General features: G+C 58.0%; 1 protein-coding gene across 5 annotated transcripts in view; it reads right to left on the reverse strand.

Annotated features, from left to right (window-relative positions):
- Positions 1–22,410, reverse strand: part of SH3BP4 (SH3 domain binding protein 4) — an 81,064-nt gene that overhangs the window by 3,104 nt on the left and 55,550 nt on the right. For all 5 annotated transcript variants that reach the window (XM_072719122.1, XM_072719126.1, XM_072719125.1 and 2 more), the window contains 3 exons: positions 10,338–10,583; positions 3,691–6,047; positions 23–211 (listed from right to left, as the gene is read on the reverse strand). In XM_072719122.1, the coding sequence (XP_072575223.1) occupies positions 23–211; positions 3,691–6,047; positions 10,338–10,455 (2,664 nt within the window). In that variant the 5' untranslated portion in view covers positions 10,456–10,583. The remainder of the gene's footprint in view (positions 1–22; positions 212–3,690; positions 6,048–10,337; positions 10,584–22,410) is intronic.

Genomic DNA, 22,410 nt, shown 5'->3' on the forward strand with positions numbered 1-22,410 from the left:
GAATTCCACAGCCCAGGCTCACCTCACTGTCCACGACCCCGTTCCTGTCCCGGTGCGGAGACTCGTAGGCGTCCATCTGCTGCTTGGACACCTTGGCGAGCTTCTCGGCCAGCTCCCGCCAGCGCTGCGCCACCTCCACCGCCGTGGTCAGGAGCACAAAGTCCTGGATGAGTCTGACCACCAGGCCCTGGCAGTCCATCTTCAGTAAGGCCTGGGGAGGAAGGAGCAGAGCACGAGGCAGGTCAGAGGGCAGGCTCTGCTTTCAGAGGCCACACACGCTTTACCTCCAAAGTTCAGAGGCTTAGAAATGTGCCCCTTGGGCCCCAGCATGGCCAAGGCCCACAGGATGGAGGGAGAGCAATGATTTTTGCAGGGTGGACTGGGTTCGACTGCGCTCTCTCCCCAAATTCACGTCCACCTGCAAAGTCAGAACGACTGTATTTGGAAATAGGGTGTTTGCAGGTGTCCTTAGTTAAAGCCACCTGTCCTGGCGGGTTAGGGCAGCACCTCATCCCGTGCCTGGTGGTCTTTATAAGGAGGGAGACAGAGACAGAGAGAAGAGGTCCACACAAGGACAGGGGCAGAGGTGGGGGTGAGGCGGCCCCAAGACAAGTAGCGTCAAGGACTGTCGGAGGAACCGGGAGCCAGAGGCGAGGCCTGGCCAGGCCGTGCCTCCCAGAGGAGGAAGCAGGCCCGCGAACACGCCTCTGCTGTGCTGGGCCACCCAGTCTGGGGCGCGTCGCCTCGGCAGCCTGGGGATGCTGACCGATGGGGCGAGGGTGAACGCTACCCTCTGCCCTGTCCTGACTCCTGTGGGAGCAGCTGGAGACGGTGATGCTTCACGGAGTCGGGCCACACGCCCAGGGCTCAGAGGACCAGACCAGGAGCTCCACGGGCAAGAGGGCTCAGACCGGGGCCTGGGGCGCACATCTGACGAGAGGGAGCAATGGGGGCTCTTCCAGCAATGTGCCGACTGCACAGCTGGATGCCCCAGCGGGGCACTCTCTGCAATTCAGAACAGGGGTGACGACGGGTCACGGTGGTGCTGCCCCGGGCCCGGGGACGGGCAGCCGGAAGGGAGCCGGAGGGTGACCTCATGGTCCTTCTCTGGTTTGGTCTGTGTGGTCTGAAAGAAGCTGCTGCAGGTGGGGAGATACGGGGAGCCGGGCCTGGGCTCACGCACTGCTCACAAGCCCCAGCAGGCAGGTGCTGAGCTCCCCCATTTTGCAGAGTGAGGGAGAGGCTGCGGCACCTGCAGGCACAGGTGGCCCGTCCTGGGTCTGCACAGGTGGCCCATCCGGGGTCCGCAGCTGGGGGGGGGGCTCTGCAGTTCCGAGGGCACTCACTGCCCGGCGTCAGGAACGGACTCAAATAAAACAGGGATCTGGGTTAGGCTGACACGTCAGCTATTTACGTTATTTCACAAAACGGTCTGTTCTTACTTGAATTTTGACGCGCTCCGGTGAAACTGTTTAAGGAATAAATACGTAACAGACCTATGTTTCAGAAGACAGAACACCGTCTAGGTCCGCGTGCATGGCAGGGGGACGTCGGGATAAATCGGTAGAATTCCGGATTTAAGTTTCTGTGTAGTGGTGCCCCCCCCCCCCCCGCCACCCGCCGTCCCGGGGAGGCACGTGGTCGCCACAGGGTGGGGACGGTCGGTCCCTCCGTGTCCCGGCTCAGCACTGGCCCGTGGCTTCCCAGCGCACACAGGCCAACGTGCGTCCGCGTGCTCGGCCGCCGGGCTCCGGGGGCAGCCTCGTTTTCTAGGCAACAGAACGTCCCAGAATCACGCTTCTGATTTCGGTTGCCCCGGCAGGAGCGACGAGGGCGGCTCTGTCCCCAGGAGCACCGGGCAAGGGCCGGGGATCGCGGGGCGCGGCGTGGGGTGAACACAGGGATGGAGGCGCGCGGTTCCCTGCTAACTTCAGGTCTGCTGAAGGGACCGTCACCAAAGGGCAGTTTACGCGTCTTTTTTTTAAAGGACGTAGCCTGGGTGCCACCGGGTCCTGGCAGTAGAAAGCTTCCTAGCAGGAGGCTCTGGCTCCTTTCCCCGTAGCTTCCTCCTTCACTTTCGCGTGCCTGTGCACACACACACACACACACACACACACACGGGTAATCCCAGAAAATCCCGTTTGAGACGATGCTGATTCTAGCAGCGAGCTCGCTCGCCCAGTGGACCGGAGTTGGAGCCAGGTGACCAAACCTGCTCTCGACCAAGGGCCAGGCAGGGAAGAGGTCTTGGCTCTGCGGGCCACGCAGTCTCTGTACCCCCCTGCCCGCCCCCCCGAGTCCACCGGTGTGGACTGAAGGCAGCGTAGATGGTGCTTGAGCCCACGGGCACGGCTCGGTCCGGCCCAACGTCACTGCCAAAAGCAGGCGGCCCAGGAGCCAGTCTGCCAAGCCCTGTTGCAGGAGATGTTCTCGTGAAAAGCCGGGGAGGTACAATTCCAGTTTTGCTGTGAATCCCACCCGCGCTTCTATTCCCAAGGTGTGCAGACGTCCCAAGGGCTGTCCCTCCACATGGGCGAGTGCAACAGAGCCTCCTGCTCCGGGGCCACCCGGCAGGAACCCTAGGAGCCGCCTCAACGCCAACTAATGCCCCTCTCTGCGGGGTGCGGAGGCTTTTCTCCAGACCCTGAGAATCCCTCCACACCACCCTCTCCAGCCCCCACCTCCCCTCCCCGAATCTCCCAGGCCGCCCCTCTTTCCATCACCTTCCAAGGCTCCAGGGGTTTATTCCCCTCATGCTTCACTCCCGAAAACAGCTGCCCTTCCCCTGATTCGTATCCTAGAGTAACTCTCAGAGAACCTTCTCCAAAGAGCCCGGCCCTGGACCCCAACGACCCCGGCCACAGCCGCCACGGTGACCCCTGGTCGCCAAGCCCGGTGGCGTCACCCTGGCGGCTCCAGCACCAGCTCTGAGCGCCATCCGCAGACGCGAGGTGGGACGCCAAGAGGATATTATAGGGCTTCTCGGAGCCAACCGGGCCAAGACAGGCCAGCGGAGGCAGGTGGGCAGCTGAGAGGGTGGAGAGCCCGGGTCACGGGAGGCTGTGCGGGGTCCAGCGAATGCTTTCCCCGTTGGCTAGCGGCCCGGGTGTGCCCTGTAGTGTGACACCGACGTCCCCCATTCCACTCTCATGATCGCGATTCCCACTCATGCCGGAGAAACAGAGGCCGCCCTCAATCCCTACTCACACGTGCCAAAAGAGGAGGCAGAGGAGAAACGAGTGAGTCTCAGGGAGAGAAAAACGCTCATCAAAATAAAGCTAGACTTTGGGCCAGCAGCTCTGAACACTTCAGAGTCGCAGATCCTGTCGGGAATCTGATGGACCAGGGATCTTCTCCCAAGAGATCAAAACAGAGGCAGCTGGAGCGTGAGTGTCGCTGTGCCCGGGGATCCACCGGAGACCCCCCAGGAGCTTGCAAATCCAGCCAGAAGCCACCTGAATGGTGGGCACCCTCCATGCTGCAACCTGACCTGCCTCGGAGTCCCCCCAGGGGCCCCCCACAAACGCCCACCTCCAGGCCCAAGTGCACGCCGAAACCCTGCCTGAGTATTTCGGGGAGCGAAGACGCACCCAGACACCGGCCCAGTGACTCGCCAGCCGGACCCACGCCCGATGCCCAGGGAGCGGCAGGGAGCCTGGACTGGGCCCCGGAACCCTGGGGAGCACTTACCATCATGAGCTCCTTCTGGAAGGACTTTCGGTCTTTGTTCTCCGTGTTGTTGCAATCCTCCTTCAGCTTTTCCAGAACGGACGCCACCCGCTCGGGCTCACTGTCCAGCTCCGCCCGGCAGAAGAAGGTGAGCGGCAGGTTCCCGTAGCCCAGGGCGTCGGCGAAGGAGCGCCAGCTGCTAATGTTCTCCATGAGCAGAGTCCTGACGGAGGCGTAGATGTAGGTGAGGAACTTACACGGTCGCAGGATCTGCTCGAGCAGCACCGAGGTGCTCAGCTCGGGCCCTGCGAGGAGGCTGGGCCTGGCCTTGCCCACCACCAGCACGTTCTTGGCGTGCACGAGGCCGACCCTGCCCTGGTGGTAGCCGATGTACCACTCCTTGGTCCACAGCTGCCCCTTCAGGCGGATCTTCTCCTCGCTGAGCAGAGCGATGGCATCGCCCTTCTTGTACTCCAGCAGGTAGTGGTTCTTGCTCTGCCGCACCACGGTCTTGAGCAGTTTGCCAAACTTGAGGCTGGACACGGGGCGGTCCTGAAAAGTCGGGTACTTGGTGGTGGCAGCAAACGGGGACAAGATGATCTTCCCGACCTCGTTCTTCTTGAGAAACCGTCTCTGCCCGGAAGGCTTGATGGCACTTTTAGGGGGTGGCTGGGGAGTCTGGACGCAAAACTGGGTCAGGATGGCCTCCTGGTCGCCTTTCACCTGAACCCTCAGGGTGAAGTCGGACAGCTCGCCGGGGTTCTGACAGGCAATGGGGAAGATGAGGCGGCTCACTTTGCCCAGCTTCATCTGGAACCCCCTCACCACCTTGGCCTGCTCGCTGGCTTTGACCTCGTAATTGGTCATGTTGGAGAACATGCAGACGTGGAGATCCTGGGGCCTGGACAAGACGAACTGGTGCTTACCCCAGAGCTGTAGGGCCACGGGGGCAGGGCTGGGCGCCTGGCGGGTGACCTCGCTGACCAGGAGCGTCTTTGGGGCACAATCATGCCCAAAGATGGTCACCACTGTCTTGAAGGAGGGGTGGATGTGTTTGGGGCCATAGAGCCCCACCGTGATCTTTTTATTGATGAAGTCCCACACCGTGGAAGGGTAGAGAATGTTCGGGCCGTGGGCAACGATGGCCAGGTACATGCAGGGCTCCAGGTTGTCTAGCTGCACCTGGACCGTGTCCCCGTAGCTGTAGGTCAGTGGGATGGGGATATAGGGCCCTTCCTTCAAGTCGCTCCTCAGGCACTGGAGACCCACCGTGCTTTTGCTAAAAATGTCGTTTTTCACCTCGGCCGAAACTTTCATCTCCAAGATGATGTAGGTCTTCACCTCCAGGGTGCTCAGCTTCACCTCCAGGACCGGGCTGACGCTGCTACACCTGTCACTGTTGAGCTCCAGCGGGGGGTCCAGCAGGGCTTTCATGGAGATTTGCTGCGTCTCGCCGGGGGCCACGTGGCCCTCGGGCACGTGGATGCTGATGTTGGTGTCGGGCAGCTGCACGGCGCCCCCGGAACTGTCCAGCTTGCACGCGATGCTCGTCTCCACCGCCTGGGTCTGGCCCCAGCCGGGGCTCTGGCCCAGCAAGTCCAGATCGTGGCACGAGCGCGCCAGCTTCCGGTGGCTCAGCCAGGCGGCGCGGAAGTCCTCCCGGCTCTGGAACTGCTCCGGGGCCGGCGACTTCAGGCCCGTGAAGAACCCCGATGAGTCGGGGGCGTCGGACTTGGCCTGGAGCACCGACAGCTCGGACAGACTGTAGGAGCGCTTGCTCCTGAAGAACGGGTTGTCCCGCTTGCCCGGCGCCTCCGCCTGGAGCCGGTTGGCGGCCGGCAGCTCGTCAAAGATGTTGCCTGTGCTGTTCGTGGTCGCGGAGCTGGATTCCGTGAACGACGACGTGCCCGTGTCAAAGAGGAGCAGGTCCACGGCACTTTTGGGCATCAGCTCATCCACGCTGGGCATCGCCGTCACGTTCCCATTCAGAAACGGGTTCGTCTGGGCCCCGTTCCAGAAAGGGTTGTTACTGTAGGTTTTGCTCGGTCCCTTGTCATCCATCCCCACCCCGAGCAGGTCCAGCTCCTTGGCCACCTCATCCGGGCTGTCGGGAAGGTTGTCAATCACCCCGCTGTCGCTCAGAGTGGAGTTCCGGTAGTTTAGGGGCTGCACGTAGGACGAGGGGATGTAGCCCATCTCCGTGGTGTTGTGCGCGTACCACCACTCCCCGCCCGACGTGTCCAGGACGTACAGGTGGTCCCCCTTGGAGAACTTCAGGGTGGTGAAGTTGGTTGGGCAGTAGTCCTTGATTGCGATCACTTCCTTTGCATTTCCAAAGGGCGTGGGATTGTCTACTAGCAAGGCACTGGGAGAAGGCACTGCACAAAACAGAAAGACACAGGTGGTGAGCGCGAGGCAGTTAGCAGAAACCAGCCAAGGCCAACGCCGGCGTGGACTCTAGCTCGCTCGGCGCCGCGGGGACAGCTGGCCCGACCCTGTCTCCCCGGGATCACTAAACTGCCGTCCCACTTTTAAAATGTCTTTTAATCTTTAAAGATTTGATTTTTAAGTAATCGCTACACCCAACGTGGGGCTCGAACTCACAACCCTGAGATCGAGAGTCTCACGCTCCGCAGACCGAGCCCGCCGGGTGCCCCAGATACCGTCTCGCTCTGCCCCGGGTTCTCTCACGTACCCAGCTGACCGGAGCGGCCCCTGGGTAGGGAGAGAAGCTGGATGTGGGCGGATTTAGAAACAGCGACGTCCTGAGCAGAGTGACCCACTGCCTGCAGCCAGGGACGGGGAAACGAAGAGCCTCAAAGCAGCTCCCCGTGTTTGCGCGCCGGTGCCATGCTCTGGCCTTCAACGCAGAACACGAGAACGGGGTGGGGAGGGTTCCCTAGACAAGCCGAACCCGTTCTTCATCGAAATCAGACTTTTGAGGCCAATCTCTTCCAGCCTCCTCTAAAGGCTCACTCAGGACAACCCAGGAGCGCCCTGTCCCGCGTGCCTCGAAGAGCAGAGGCTTATGTCTGGTGTCGTTCATGTCGTTTCCGAGCAAATGTTGAAGTCTGAGAAACCCCAAAACTTTAAACAGGGACTCAAACTAATGTATGGTCCGTGGCGTTGAACTACGTACGTTGCCGGTGTAGACGGCACATGGAGCAGCGAATTAAGGTGTGTGTGTGTGTTTTGAAAAGTCACGGGTAATTAAATACCTAAGTGTTTTCTCTCCCTCCCATACACGACAACGTACATCCAGGGGATGAAGAAAGTTCCTTCGGAAAGGACTAAATAAGCCCAGACCCCAACTGCGCCTTGTCTCATGGAGTTTGCAGATACTTTGGCTTCCTGTAACCAACGCCTGGAAGAAAGGACCGTGTTTTGAGTGGAACTACACTCACATCTTCTCTGCTGCAGGATTAAGGCAATACACATTCTAGCCTATGACACTGGTCCTCCAAACACACCGTCTGCCAGAGTCCTCTTCCTTTGAAGAGAAACAACGAAAACTGAACTGGATTTCCTTTGCAAAGTCTTGGAGAAGAAAGCAGGACGTGTCTATTTTATTTCCACGAACCAGGTTAGAGAGAGATGCTTGGTAGGAAGCTCACCGGGGCGCTGAAGGCCCCACCCTCCGTGCGGGGTGTTGCGGGGAGGGAATGTGGCTCGGGGTCCTGGGCCTGGGACGCAATCCAGGCCTTTGGAAGCGGTGTGGCTTCCGGAGCCTGAGACTCTTTCCCCAACGGGCTCTGGTGAAGATGAGGTTCTCTGATCACGTCCTTAGTAGCATAATGATGCTTACTCAGCCCAAGGTAATAAGGACTCACAAAGGGTGATGCTAAAGTGGACATCTCCACCCCCCTCCTCCTGATGTTATTTTCCCCGTGGCACTTATCATTAATCAATATATCACATATAGATATAAATGATAGGTTTACTTATTTATTTGTTGGGAGGGGGCTGTGTCACCCCTTTAGGGTGGAAGCTCCCTTAGGGTCTGTTTTGCTCACAGTGGTAATCCGGGAAGACAGCCTGTCACATGGCAGGTGTTCAGCCAATACTCGGAGAATGAATGCTCATGTCCCATGCACACGACAGAGAGGCCGTATCTGTGTAACGGGGTCAGGGTGTTTCCCTTGGCTGTACCGTGCTATACAATTACCCCAAAGAGAAATCTCTCAACAGTGAAGGCAGGGGAGTGAATAAAAACAGCCAAGTCACAGGGAATGCCTTTTGAGCAAGGGGTGGGCAGGACGATGGGTCAGGCTGGGGTCAGGGGACAACAAAAGATCTCTCTCCCTTTGTTTTTGAGCCATGGGCTCCAGAAATATAAGCCCCCTTTTTTTTGTTTCTTTGACACCTCTAATGAAAATGTCACATAAAAATTAAAACCAAATGAAAGTCAGAGAGCTTGCCAGCTATTAAAATCTTGTTAGAATCCCTCAGAAGTTATATCCCTATTATGTTCCCCAGAACAATCCCCTTAGAGTGATATTTTTAAAATTAAAAACCAAAAGCTATTAAGCGGCTTTGTAGATAGCCTAAGAAAATGTATCAATGCAAATTATCGCTTTAGTTTCACCAGACTGAGGAATAAAAATGGTTTCACTTAAAATTCCAGGCACTCTCCTCAGCAGAGAAGCGGTAACGTACTGCACGCCGAGCATCAGGCTCCTGCGATGGGAAACGGCGCTGCTCCCTGCCGGGCCGCCCGTGGAAGTGGGTCTGGTGTGAGCTCCTGCCAGACGGGTCCCTCCATCAGTCACTGTCACAGAGCACCCGGGGACCCCCGGAGGGGCGTCCACCCCCTCAAAGGCAGGAGAATCCTTATCAAATCCCATCTTAATGAATTCTGGGGAGCACTGCCCAGACTCACAGCTATCCTTGATTTTAATACCAAAAAAAAATAAAAAATAAAAAAAAATAAAAAAATACCTGCATGTCAGGGAGTTCAGTGCACTGAGTAATCTAATTTTTACCCCTTTGCCTCAGTTCTGGTTAATCAAGGGGCAGAGGACTTTGCAGCAGATGTTTTGGCTGGAATAAATCACCACCTTGACGCCCGGCTGCAGTGCTGCCTGGGGAAGTGGGTCCAGGGTCTCCGTGGGCATCGAGGCCTCGGCTCACCAGCCCCAGCTCGCATCCCGGATTGTCCTGTTTGTCTTCCCCCCACAACTGGGGTGTTCTGTTAGGACCCTAACACCTCTCGGGTTATCGTGATTATTTAAAAAATTCAGCTCTCTCAATTCAAGAGCCCAGCCCAAATCCCACAAATGATGCTCACGTGTCCCAGCTTTCCCCATAATTAGCTCGCCTATAAAGTAAGAGGACAATGCCCATGACTGAACAGTGAGAAATGAATGGTCCCACCATTTACAGCAATACCTGGTAACGCCGCCCCTCTTATTAATAAAATCTCACAACTTCCTTCTCCGATCTGTTCGTGTGAAGAACATTTAGAGTGATGCTCAGGGCTCCAAGCATACAGCACAGACGGGAAGGGAGAGGTTGAGGATAAAGTGAAGGGAGAAGAGATTAGGAAGAGAGAGAAACATGGTACGTGTGGTTTTTAGGACATCCGGGAAGAGGGTCACATCATCACCTGGGAGACTGCGGTTTGGTTCAAGAACTATTTATTTAGCACTGACATTGTGCCGGGGCTAAAAACATAAAGGTCAAGATCAGCTCCTGCTGCTCAGTATACCTGGGATGGCCCAGCGGGGAACTGTGACCTCTTAGGGTAAATGCCATAGGGAAGGTGCCTAATGACGATGATGCTGTATCGCGTGGCACCAGGAAGCACCTACCACGGTCAGAATAGACTTCTAAGAAGAAAATGACCCACTGGTACCCATTCTCACTGACTCCGAGGCTCAGGGCGATTAACCCCAGGTTCACCTCTAAAGTAGGGGCCAGCAAACAACGGCCCCTTTATTGTTGTTTTAATAAAGTTTTATTGGAACACAGCCATGCCCGTTGCTTACTATCCTCTCCCTCCTCGAGTTGCAACAGTGCATAATAGCTGTGATGGGACCCTTAGGCCCTGCAAGGGTTAAAATATTTCCTGTGTGACCCCTTACAGGAGAAGCTTGCTGACCCTGGCCCCAGAGCACCGTTTCCTCTCTAGCAGTTCTCACTATTTCCTCGGCTGACCACTCTCTCTCCTCGCTCCCCAGCGCCCTACCTCAATGTCACCAAAACTCTCAAAAAGAGGAAACACAAATACATCCTGTATGAAAAAGTTGCATTACCAAGGGGAACATTCAAAACCTCCCAATACACCAACCCCCCTCCCCCCAAAACCCCCCAAACAAGTGGTTATTGCTTTAGGATTAGATTTACCGTTGACGAAGTTTAGAGAGCTAAACTTGAATTATCTGGATGGGAGCTTGGCAGCCTTTAAGGCGGAGGAGTCCTTGGGTCTCAGAGCACTTGCAAATCTGTGCCCAGCCATGGTTGTGTGCCCATGAGCTCACCCTTTTTTTTTTTTTCCTAAGATTTTATTTATTTATTTGGGAGGGGGAGGGGCAGCGGGAGAGGGAGAAGCAGGCTCCCCGCTGAGCAGGGAGCCCGACGCAAGGCTGGATCCCAGGACCCTGAGATCACCGCCTGAGCTGAAGGCAGACGCTGAACCAGCTGAGCCCCCGGGCGCCCCGTGAGCTCACCTTTGACATCATTAAAGCTCGCTTCTGAAAACCCCTCGCTCAGGTCAATCAGGGTCCCCTCGGACTTGCACCGAGGGAGGCCGCTGGAGTTGGCAGCTCGGATCCGTTGAGCTGCCATCTCGAAAACGCTCTTCCTGGGAGGACGGCTAAGGTTTCATCTCCTCCTCCGGGTGTCCCAGCGCTGGCTGAAGCTCTTCTCAGGCAACCATGCTGCCCAATGGGGTCGACTCCGCAATGTGCTTCTTCCTGCAGGCGGGGGGAAGAAAACACGAGAATCTCCCTTGAGCAAGTGAAACATAGGCTGAAGAGTGATTTTAGGGGAAGTGGGAATCCTCTTTCTTCCAGAGGCCGTGCCAATAGAGACAGACCCATGTGACCTTTCCTGGCCCAGGAGAGCAGAGTAGGGCTCACCTGGAGCCTCTGTGCACCGACAGCCTATCTCCTCCTCAGTTCTGCTGCTGCGCAGGGCCTGGTGTCTGCACCCCTTCGTCCTGGGGCATGATGGGGTTTGTGAAATTTGTGAAATTTGTTCTAGCACCTGGCCAGCCTGTTCATTACAGTGAACGAGGAAGACCAACAGGATCTGCACAGCCCACGTAGCCAGTTTCGGGGTTCAGGAAAGGAGAAATGAATCTGTCTGCCCAGGCAACGGCTGGTCCCTTATAGGCACGGCCCCAGCTGCGGCTGCGACACCCAGGAGAGCGGCGCTCAGTGCGCGCCCCTTGGAACCCCGCCTCGGTGGGGTGAGAGGGGAGCGCTCCATGCCCATGCTCCCCTGAAATCCTCCCTGACTCCCCAACAAATGACCATCCTGGATAAAATACACAGGCTGCTTTCTGCCTCTAAGTCATCCCAGCGTTCCGTGTGCAGATGAAGCCGTGATATACGCACCCAGTGTTACCAAGCTGGCGCAAGAAGGTCCTGGGGACAGAGCACAAGAATCATGACTCCAAGGCCTGTTTCTTTCCGGAGGCATTTGGGGGGTTCTGGAGATTGAGACATGACTGGCTGTGGGCAGGAAAAGGAGCAGCCAGGAGCCAAGAGCAGTGAGTCCTCCACGCTCTTCGAGGGAAACGGGGAGACACAGCCCGGCCGGCAGGGGCAGAGAGCAGCCCGAGGCCAGGCGACCCTCACTCCCCCATCATGGCTCAGGTCCCTTGTGCCTTCCTTCACTGTGCTCTCCAGAGACAGCTGGAAAGTGCTGGCCCAGCTGCGCCGCCTTCACTCCTCAGAGGCACTTGGGGGCCCTACCATGGCCTTCTGCACTGGGGGGGTATAGATGGGGGAGGCAGTGGGGGGGTGGCTTAGCTCGTACACTGCTGCCCTTCCCCTGGGCTCCGCATGCAGCTTCCCGGCGGAGCACCCACTGTGTAGTGAGCACCCCCAGCTTTGCACCCGTGCTCCACCATTCGCGGGGAGGTCTTGGGTTCAATGTCTGAGTCCAACGCCCTCACCTCCACGCCCACCCAGTGGCGAGGATAGCCCTGTCCCGATTGATGTGTGTGAATCAATAGGATGATCCATGTAAGACGTACGTCGATGTAAGATCGACGACTGTGGATCCCCGCACCTTGGCCACCCCAGCCAGAGCCCGCCAAGCAGCCCCAGTCCTGGCTCCGAGCGACCCACTGGCAATGGCTCCAGGCAGGATTTCTTTCCTTCTCTGCCACACGCCACCACATTCCTCACTGGGATGCTCTTGGAGAGAAGGGGGCGTGGAGCTGGACGCAGAGCCAGGCAAGCCTGAGGCCCAGGGCGGGAGCCGGAACGCAACCCAAGCCCACCTGCCGGGCAGCCCGGCTTCAAAAAGGAGCCGTGATGTTAAGCTCCGTCACTGAGATGAGAGAATGAGAAAACCCTTTGGATCTGAAAGACGAGTCCCACTTTCTGGAGAGAACCAACACAGAGAAAATGGAACTCGTAGATGGGGAGCGGGGGGTGGGGAGGACAGGCTGCGGGGAGGGGGCCTTTAGGATGGTCCTGAGCCCATAACCTGTGTCTGCAGAGTGGACTTTCAAATTTAATGACGATTCCTTACCCCAGATTCTAGGTCGGACTGTGCCTCCTGGGTGAGCAGCAGACAGACACAGCCAAAGAAACGGGGGGCACAGGGGGTGGGGAGGGTGCTGTGAAATCTGGCTGGCACCCCCTGCCCATCCCATGAGAGGCTCCCCACCTAGTGCAGAGCTGCTCCGAGGACTCGTGAGCACGAGGCCAAGGATCCGGGTCGTGCTCAGGCCAAAGTATGCTCTTCCTACCGAATCCACCCCACAGCCCTCCACCCACGTGCACGCCTCGGGCTGGTGTCCTGGTTAAGGACACACGGACCCCAGCACACGTGTGCTTTGGGAAAAGGGGTCCAGGAGTTTCCCGGGAGAAACCATTCTGCCCAAGCTTCAAGAATGACCCAGAACAAAAAAGCAGGGGCAGCACCTGCCATCCCACCTCCTCTTCAATGCATGTTACCTGATTTCCCACTCACAGCAGGATGAAATGATTTCATGGAGGGTTTAAGAGAAAAGCCGAGATGGGCATCATCATGAGGCATAGCATACTGCCAGAGGTGGCTTCACTCCCACACTGGTGGGGCCCCGGGGACCCCGAGGCCAGCTCGGGGAGCCCCGTGCTGCAACACGGAGGGGCTGGAGAGCCTGGCTATTGCCAGAGGGAAAGAGGAGCAGCTGTGCTGGTACCGACCGGGCAGGAGAGGCCGTGGGGGCCGGTGCGGGGAGGGCGCGGGATGCAGGTGCAGGTGGCGATGGGCAAGAGGCCCCTGGGCGAGCCCCAACTCCCTCAACGTCCTGTAGGGTAGGTTGGTGAGGTCGGATGAGGCTGATGCGATCCGGGGATGGGGGAGGAGGGGTGGACAGTGGGAGCCAGTTGTGCACCTGAGACACCTACAGAACACGCCAGGGCTCTCCAACGAGCACCTGCAAGAATCTGGAGGCTGGCAGATAGACCAGCAGATAAACACGCTCAGAGCGATGTGATTCTTGCATTCCCTGCCACGACCAAGAAGGTAGCTTGGGGTGAACCAGGGCCTCAGGGGAGGGCAAGGAGAAAGCATCCTCTGCATCTGGATCACTGTTTAAAAGTTGTTTACTGTTGATGGGGACGTAGTTTTGACCCCGAGCCAGGGCAGAGCCAAAAGGCGTGTTAGCAGTTCCACAAAGAGATCTGCAGTCCTTTTAGAAACACAGATTCCCCCCCAGGGGGTGCCGTTCAAGGAGCAGATAAGCCACCAACTGTACGGTTCTGACAGCCTCACGTTATCATCAGCCAGACTGCAGCCGAGGCACCGGGTGGCCGCCGAGCATCAACACGCTCATTCATGCCGCCTCTTCCGCAGGACGGGGGGCGTTTGTCCCTGGTGCTCAATGCCCCGTGTGAAGCCCAGAATGGCAATCTTTCTTCTGGGACAGTGGGGGACGGTCCTCAGACAAGTCCTGACACTCACCACTGCCCCTTGGGGATGCTATTTTACAGCAAAGAGGGCAGACTCTCCTCCTGGAACCTGGAAGCTTCCCTGAGGAGATACCATCAGGGGGACGGCTCACAGAGCAGCTGGGCACCTCCACCCACCCCAGAGCCAGGCGCCGAGAGATCTCGGGAGGTTAACTCGCCCGGGAGGCGGCGGCCAACACCACGCTCCGCGCTCGAGCACCCTGCTAAGCGCTTCTTTCCAAAGCCCGAGTGCAGCAGGCCTGATTCCTCCCGCCGCCCCGTCCACGGGGCCCTCTCCTCTCAAAGCTGCCCTTCCAGGTCAGGTCACTGCCCAGCTCCAAACTTGGCAGGGTCACTCACTGCTTTTTTTTTTTTTTTTTAAATATTTTATTTACTTATTCATGAGAGACACAGAGAAAGAGGCAGAGACACAGGCAGAGGGAGAAGCAGCTTCCCTGCAGGGAGCCTGACGCAGGACTCGAACCCGGGATCCCAGATCACAGCCAGAGCCGAACCCGACCTCAACCCCTGAGCCCCCACCCCGGGCACACCCTTGCTCACAGCTTTCAAATCAGTGAGGTTCGATTTCCCTGCCCCGGCCTTCGGAGCCCCCGTGCGACTCGGTTCCCACCTGCCCTTCCAGGCTTGTCACTCACCTCCACACCCACGCGAGTCAGTGACCGCACGCAGGCCTGCTGCCTCTCGAGCATGCCCGGGGCGGCCGGGAGTCTGCACCCTGAACACACGCCCCCCCACCTGCGCCTCCAGGGAAACGGTCCTCTCCCTCCACCCTTCCCGCCCCACCCGCCTCCCCATCGGCCTGCACGCCTCCCGGGTGACTCATGTGCTGGGCCCACATCTGCAGTCCGCGTCCTCGAGCTCCAAATTCGAGTCTCCGGGGCTCGAGGAGCACGGCTCCTTGAATGGGTCCCTGCCGTGTCCGAAAAGCCACGGTGGGGTAAGTGACAGCGACGCTCCGACTTGCTTTACAATGAGTGTGTGAAGGTTGGAGACTGTATCTGGTGGTACCTGACTCGACTGCTCCCTGTTACTACATTTGCTGCACGACAGGCTGCCTTCCCTCTGCATTTTCTACCCTCTTCCCTATTTTAATATTTTTAGATTATTTACTACTTTATTTTTACTCTTCTCCTAATTACGTACATGGTTCAAAAATGCCTGCAATCAAAGAGACCCTAGGAGAGTAATATCAAGGAACATCTGTCACCTGCCTTCCCAGACACGGATCAGGAATGACGCGCAGGCGTCTCCCTCTGACTAGGGAAGCTCTAAGGAGCCACAGGGTCACACGCCCGAGCAGCACAAGGAGACACGGCCCGGTTCTTGCTCAGTTGACAAGTGACCCCCAGACCCCAGACCCAGGTCACCGAGGGGCCCTTCAGGGCTAACGGGCATCCGTCCTGAACGTCCTGGGTCCAAACCCAGCTCGAGCCCCTGCCAGGCTTCACCAACTCTGAAGGTCACATGAAACCAGGCAAAAGCACCCCCCCCCCCCGCCCCTGCCCCACCACACACACCCCGGTCAGGACCTGACCTCCGCCTGACCTCGGCACCCCCACGGTGGCAGGCATCAGCTCCTCCCCGCAAGTCCACCGTGCCTGACTCTGCCCCCCGGGAGCCCACCCCTCAGCAATCAGAATGTTTTTAAAAGTCCCGACCGTTCAAAACCCTCTGAAAGCTGCTTAGTGCTTAGCAAGCTTATGGTGACCTTGAGGCCCCACACTGTGGGTCCCTGCTGGCTCTGTGGACCCTTCTGAAGTGCTTCCTCAGGGCCTTTGCACCTGCTATTCCCACACCTGGGAGGCCCATGCCTACATATTTCCCAGACACGATGCCCCATCTCTATCTAGGGCCTGCTCAAATGTCACCTAATTGGCAGGGACAGGCGTCTGCTCCACCGACATCCCTGATTCCACCCTCTTTCCCTACTTCCCTTATCAACACGACAGATCACGTGCTTTCCTGTCACCAGCCGGATTTCTCCAAGAGAGTGTAAGCTCTGAGAGCCACAGGACTCACTCTGCTTCCGTTCCTCTTCTGCTGTGAGACCTACACGGACCATGAAGGATGGAAGTCTATTTTTTTTTAATATTTATTTATTTATTTATTTATTTATTTATTTATTTATTTGAGAGAGAGAGAGAGAGAGCACGAGTGAGTGCACATGAGCAGGGGGGAGAAGGAGAAGCAGGTTCCCTGCTGAGCAGGGAGCCCGACGTGGGGCTTGATCCCAGGACCCTGAGATCACGACCTGAGCTGAAGGCAGATGCTTAACAGATTGAACCACCCCGCACCCTAAGAATTCTATTTTAATGAAGACAAAGGCGGGGGGGGGGCACCTGAGTGGCTCAGCGGTTGAGCGTCTGCTTTCGGCTCAGGGCATGATCCCAGGGTCCTGGGATCGAGTTCTGCATTGGGCTCCTTGCGGGGAGCCTGCTTTTCCCTTTGCCTGTAATCCCACAAATAAATAAATAAGATCCTAAAAAAAAAAAAAAAAAAAAGACAAAGGTGGGGCGCCTGGGTGGTGCAGTCAGTTAAGCATGTGACTCTTGATTTTGGCTCAGGTCATGACTTCAGGGCCGTGGGATCAAGCCTCGCATCGGGGTCCACGCTCATCGTGGAGTCTGGTTGAGATTCTCTCTCTGTGTCTCTCTCTCCCAAGAAATAAAATATTAAAAAAAAAATAAGGATAAAAGCTTCGGAGGTATTTTAACAGGTATCGCTGCGATACTCTCCTCTAAAGAGCCAAAATCCCCAGTGAATGTCTAGTGCCCCCCAGATGGCCTCAAGACTTGATTATACAAAGCAGGATGGATTCCGGAACCGTAGCCTCTGGTGGGAATCTAAGTTACACGTTCCTAACGGCTGATGGGTTCCCCGGGTGGGGGCCTACAAGTCCAGCCGCCCTCCACTGCTGCTCTCTGAAGGGCGGGGGGCAGCCCCTGCACGCCCCCCCCATCCTCCCCAGGCCGCGCCTGCCCGCGGGAAGCCCCCCTCCACCCCCTCCCTAGAAGTCAGGTCTGGGAAGACAGGAAGGGGCATTAAAGCTTGCTTGTGCCTGACTCACAACTAATGAGTTTTTCTTCTCCTTAGTATAAAGGCTGATTCATGCGCAGAGAAAAGAGCCCGCTCCTAGCTCCTCCCCGGGAACCAGAGGCTGGCCTCCGCACACGCGACATCGTTGGACGCGCACAGAATTGTTCACGGACTCCGGTGGCCACCTCGGGAGCTGCTACACAGCCCCTGGGCCACCTGGGCCCGCCCGCCCCTCGCCTCGGACTCGGGTGGCTCTGCCGACGTTCCACCCGAGAACGTTTCCAAAGACAAAGGCACCAAGGAAGAAACCAAAGAACCTGAGCGTCTGTGGGGTGCCAGGTTCCCCGGGGGCCCCCGAGCCGGGGGGCGGGGGGAAAGCTGCTGGGTCTGGGCCCCGCGTGCAGGAAGCACGGGGCCCGCAGACCGCTCCGGGCTCCTCCCCGGCGAGGTCTGTCCGTGCCTCACTGGAGATGACTCATCTCCGCATTTGATTTTAATTTCTGGAGTACGAGTATCGCGTTGATTGCATCAGATTTCCTCCGGGTTCAGAAGCGAGCATGGGTTTCAACCCGCTCTGGGTGATTCCGATCACCAGACTGTCGACAGAGACTCCATCCCGTCTGCTCACCTGGCTCGCTCCCCAAACAGCAGTGAGCTCAGAGAATCAAAATAATTCAAAGACGCCCTCCCCGCTGGCCTGTCCCCCCGCCTGCACCCCCGTAAGCAGCGGCCGGGAGCCCACCGACCCCGGGCCCGGACCCCCGGGGCCAGCTGCAGAGAAGCCGGCCACATGCCCGCCAGCCTGCAGGCCCGTGGGGGCTCCCAGCTCTCAGCAATCACACTGAGGACCCCGCAGGGGGAGCCGGCTGCGACCCGGCCAGGCCAGAGGGCGCCTCTGTGTGCTGCCAACGTCTCCGACATCCCTTCCCTCGGAGGCCGATTCCTCAGCCTGCAAACTCCCAGCTCTCTGCATCCTGACCCTTGCCCCGGACCGGTCTGGGCAATACCCCAAGAGGACAGCCAGCACGTGACTGGTGTCCCCTTTCCAGGCCCACCCCCTGTTGGCAGGGACGGCCCTGGCTCCCGTTACGAGGACCAGCCCCAGCCGGGCCCAGAGAAACCCGAACCTTCCCCACCACCCACCGTGGCAGGAGGCTTCCTACCTCGGGAGTCTCATCTCTAGAACCTGCTGGGTGCCCCTGTAGCCCGAGACGGAAACGCTGCCCTGCGGCCTCCAAGGAGGGCTGCCTCCTTCTGGGGGTGCAAAGGGCATGGCCCCCTCCAGGGGAATCTGCTTCATTCACCAGGGTCTGGAGTGAGCTTCAAGACTGATGACCGAGTTTTAGTTTCGGGCGGCGGCCTGCTGCCATTCAGAGCCCCCAGCAGGCCGGCTGTGAGGATCACGCACCTCAGTCCCGAGCCTGTCCGAGGAACATGGGCATCCCCCAGGCAGGGGGCCCCGTCGTCTCCGTGAAGACCCTCGGAGCCCAGCGTCCAGGAGCAAGGCTCTGCACACAGCAGAAGGAAGCAGCAGATGCGTCCAGGGAGGCCAGGCCCGAGGCAACGCGGAGCCTAAAGCTTGGAGGAGAGAGAAGGTTCTGTGCGCCGGACACTGGGCTGGGGACATGCACGCACTCAAGTCCTAATCTGTTCATCCAAAGCTCAAGAACCACCACCCAGGGCCCCAGGGGCGGCGGGGGTCCCGTGGGTGCGGCGTGCCCACACGGGTCGGCACTTCTGACTCGCTGTTTCCACCCCCCGAGGGGCGACGGCCGGGGGAGCCAGCAACACCGCGGGAGGTTTCACGGGCCAGGGACATCAGAGGACCCTCTGGTGCGGGACGTCCCAGGGCCCGGCCCCCTCCCGGCCAGCCGGGTCCAGCCCCACAGTCTTGGCTCCTCTCTCCAGGCCGCAGAGGACCATCCAGACCCCCCGGCTCACGCTTCCAGACGCTCCGCACACGCACCCCCGTGCACACCGCATCCCACGTCCCTTGTCTTCCCCGGACTCTGGCCAAACCCGGCTGCTGTGCCCTTGGTCTCCCTCCCAGCCACCTGCTGAACCCTGCCGCCCCCCACCCCGACCCTATCTCGAAGACCCAACAGGGCTCCTACTTTCTCGCCCATTAAAACCCGCACATCTGCGAGGGACCCCGTCCCACGGCGCCTTTGCCAACGGAACCCCATCTCTGTTCCTAGCCCCGCGGGGATCCACCCACTGTCTCCTCTGGGCACCTCTGGGCACCGAGGGCTCTGATCCCCAGCGCCACAGCTGTCACGACGCACGCGGTTTCTTGGGTCCCTAACAGGTGCTACACTCACTTCCCGGAGAGCTGGATACGCGGCTTCTCTCGCGGCCCAGCACTTGGCCCACGCTGTCCGGCGCCACCTGCTGAACGGACAAACGTCTCACCCGAGCAATTATTTGGCACCGCGGGGCACCGGGGACCACCAATGGTGCAAGCGGATGGAGGAGCTCGTCCCTTCCCTCTCTTGCTTGCCGTGCGGTGTCGGGCGCATACAGGACCCTGCCACGGCGAGGAGAGCGAGGTGGGTCCCCTCGTGGGTCCCTGGCGCGACGAGACGGGAGCCCGCGGACTCCTCGCTCTGCCCGTCATACCGTGTGTGCTCCGACGGCTGCTCTTCATCTGTCCTATTACCCGCGGCTGAAGGCGGCGGGGAGGTCACGCCTCCGGCACGGGGTTCAGGAGGCCGGGCGGTTTGTGGTCTGCCCCACTGAGTCACACGGGAAGGCCAGCCCCCCCGTGTGACCGGGTTGGCGGCAGACAGGCTGTGAGGTGGGGCCTTGTGATCAGCCCGGCGAGAAAGGCTTACCAACCCTGGTCCCCCGCCAGTGACCTCGGGAAAGACCGAGGGTCATTATCTCCGAAATGGTCTAACGGCAACGAGAAGGGAGGTCCAGTCGCTGGACCGGGGCTGCTGCTCCGGAGGGGGCGGGGGACGGGACTCCCCTCCCACACCCTCATCGAAACGGCGAAACACCCGCACTAAAAAGCAGCTGTGACTTGTAGATGTTAGTCATCGATTTACTGTCTTCCAAAAAAAAAAAAAGAAAAAAGAAAAAAAAAAACCCTAAACTCAACCCAAATAGATACTTCTCTTTAGATCAACACATTTTTTTTTAAACTGAAGTTTATTTAAGGAAGTTCTTTTAAATGAAGCAGCTTTCTATTGCTTTAAAGAGGAAGCCAGTCTATACTTTAAAAAAAAAAAAAACCTTCCTTAGATACGCGGAGACCTTTGCGAGTATATGTTAACTTAAAAATGCCTTTTAAAAGTTCACGTTAGGGACACCTGGGTGGCTCAGCCGGTTGAGCGTCTGTCTGCCTTCGGCTCGGGTCGTGATCTCGGGGTCCCGGGACCGAGCCCCGCGTCCGGCTCCCTGCTCAGCTTCTCCCTCTTCTCCCTCCCCGTCCTCTCATGCTCTTTCTCAAATAAGTAAAAATTTTAAAAAGAGGTCCTCTTAGGTAGCACTCTGGGAAGCCAACGCTTGGCTGGTGCCACCCATGTCACAGATGAGTAAACTGAGGCTTGTCTGGTTTTAGCGAGAGGGGTGTTCCCCTGAGGTCTGTTTCTGAGACTCAGATTCAAAGGCCAGACCGAGACAAGGAAGGGACGGGGCGCAGCTTCCAGGTTCTCCGCCGCCCGCCGCCCCCGACCGCTCTCGTTGATGACACACACGCGTGCCATGTGCCTGAGGCTCAGACCCATGTGTCCGGGGGTGGACAGAGCCAGTGCTCACCCCCGCCCCCCCCCCCCCCCCGCCGGCCTTTATGCTCCAAGTAACCCAGAAATGCAGGCTGCCTGACGGGGGGAGCGTGAGAAGGGAAAGCCAGCCCAGCCTCGTGACCGGGCTCGCCCCGAGAGCGCCCTGACCCCGCTCCCCGCGGGAGCCAGATCGCGGCTGCTATAAACACAGGGCCGGGCCGGCGGTAGAGACCATCCTCCTAACCCGACTTCCTCGGCGTTCTGGATTATCCTCTTAGGACGGCTTTCTAGTAGAGGACGGAGCGTTGCCAAACGCGTTCCTGGAAAGTTCCAGCAATACAGACTCTGGGCAGCCGTGGGTGCCTGGCCCCTGCTCCGTCACGGGGTCACCGGCAGTTCCAGAAAAGCCCTGCTCACGGGACCAGCGGGGAACAGAATCCCGAAGCTCCAAGTCATATCCTCTGGCCGTGACACTCAGAAATTTCTCAGACACCTACTACTATTTTTTTCTTTTTAATGAAAATCATTATTTTATTTTTTCAAAGATCTTATTTATTTATTCATGAGAGACACAGAGAGAGAGAGGCAGAGACCCAGGTAGAGGGAGAAGCAGGATCCCGACGCGGGACTCGATCCCAGGACCCCGGGGTCACACCCTGAGTCAAAGGCAGATGCTCAACCACTGAGCCCACCCAGGCGCCCCCCTCCTACTTCTTATTTCCTGTTTTAGGACCATGATTTCATATCTTTTGCTCCATTACGAGTCTACAATTTCACGGTCCCCGCTGCAAACACCTGCCCCACTCCGCTGCCCGCGCACACAGAGATCCATCTGCTAACTCGATCACGTCTCCATTACGCAGCCCCGTGAATCTTTCCTTCGTGATTTTGCCTCGAAACACAGAGAGGCCCACCTCCATGAAAAATCGGATAAACATTCACATCTATTTTGCTTTATCTAAAAAAAAAAAGGGGGGGGGGTCCTGTATGCCGACATGAACGTGCAGAACTTATTTCGCTGCTCAGCGAGGAACTTCACGAAGTTCCTTACCACGGGGCGAAGCAGTCCCGCCCTCCGCCGGGGCCCGACTGCGGGGACGTCGCCCCGATGCCTTCTGCACGCGGGACGTGGGCAGCCGTGCGGGTTTGAATCGGGCCTCTTCTGTGTCACTGGTCTGCATGCTCTGAGAACCACAGGGGCCCAGTTCCCGTGGTGGTTTGACCACATCTGCTTCCCTGGTAGGACTAGCACCTTTATCTCAAAGTCTCTTATCAGCTATTTTCACCTCTTTTTTCCCCCTTCTCCATGACCTTTAAAATAATTGAAAATTAAAGTAATTGAATAAAACATCTTCCCCCCCACCCCCAGAGGCAAGCAACCCCGTTGGCCGGGCCCTGGTGAGAAGGGACACCCACCGTTATATACTTTATTCTTTTCTTCCAGAAACATGGTAGGTCTCATCTATTTAAAAACGGGCCCCAGGGCGGTGGGTGTAGAGCAAAGACTGGCAAACTCTTTCTGTAAAGGAACAGAGAAGAAGTTGGACTTTGGGGAGCCACACATTCCCTTGTCACGAGGACTCAATTCCGCCCTCAAGTCCAGGCAATCCTGCCTCCAGAGTGAGCTCATCTGACCCCCTCTCTCTACTGTCGGCCTCTAGCTGAGCACCTTCTCTCTCCCCTGGTCTCCCACCTCCCATTCCCCTCACCCCCCAGCCCCAAACACACACGGCTAAGCCCTCTCCTTCGAACAGCTGGGGGGGCCTCTTAACAAGTTAAGTCTCTCCAGCGGCATCTCCCCATCTCCCTGCGCTTAGAATAAATCTATCCGGCCAATTGGGAGT

Source organism: Vulpes vulpes, chromosome 9 (genome assembly GCF_048418805.1).
Source record: "Vulpes vulpes isolate BD-2025 chromosome 9, VulVul3, whole genome shotgun sequence".
NCBI classification, from domain to species: Eukaryota; Metazoa; Chordata; class Mammalia; order Carnivora; family Canidae; genus Vulpes; species Vulpes vulpes.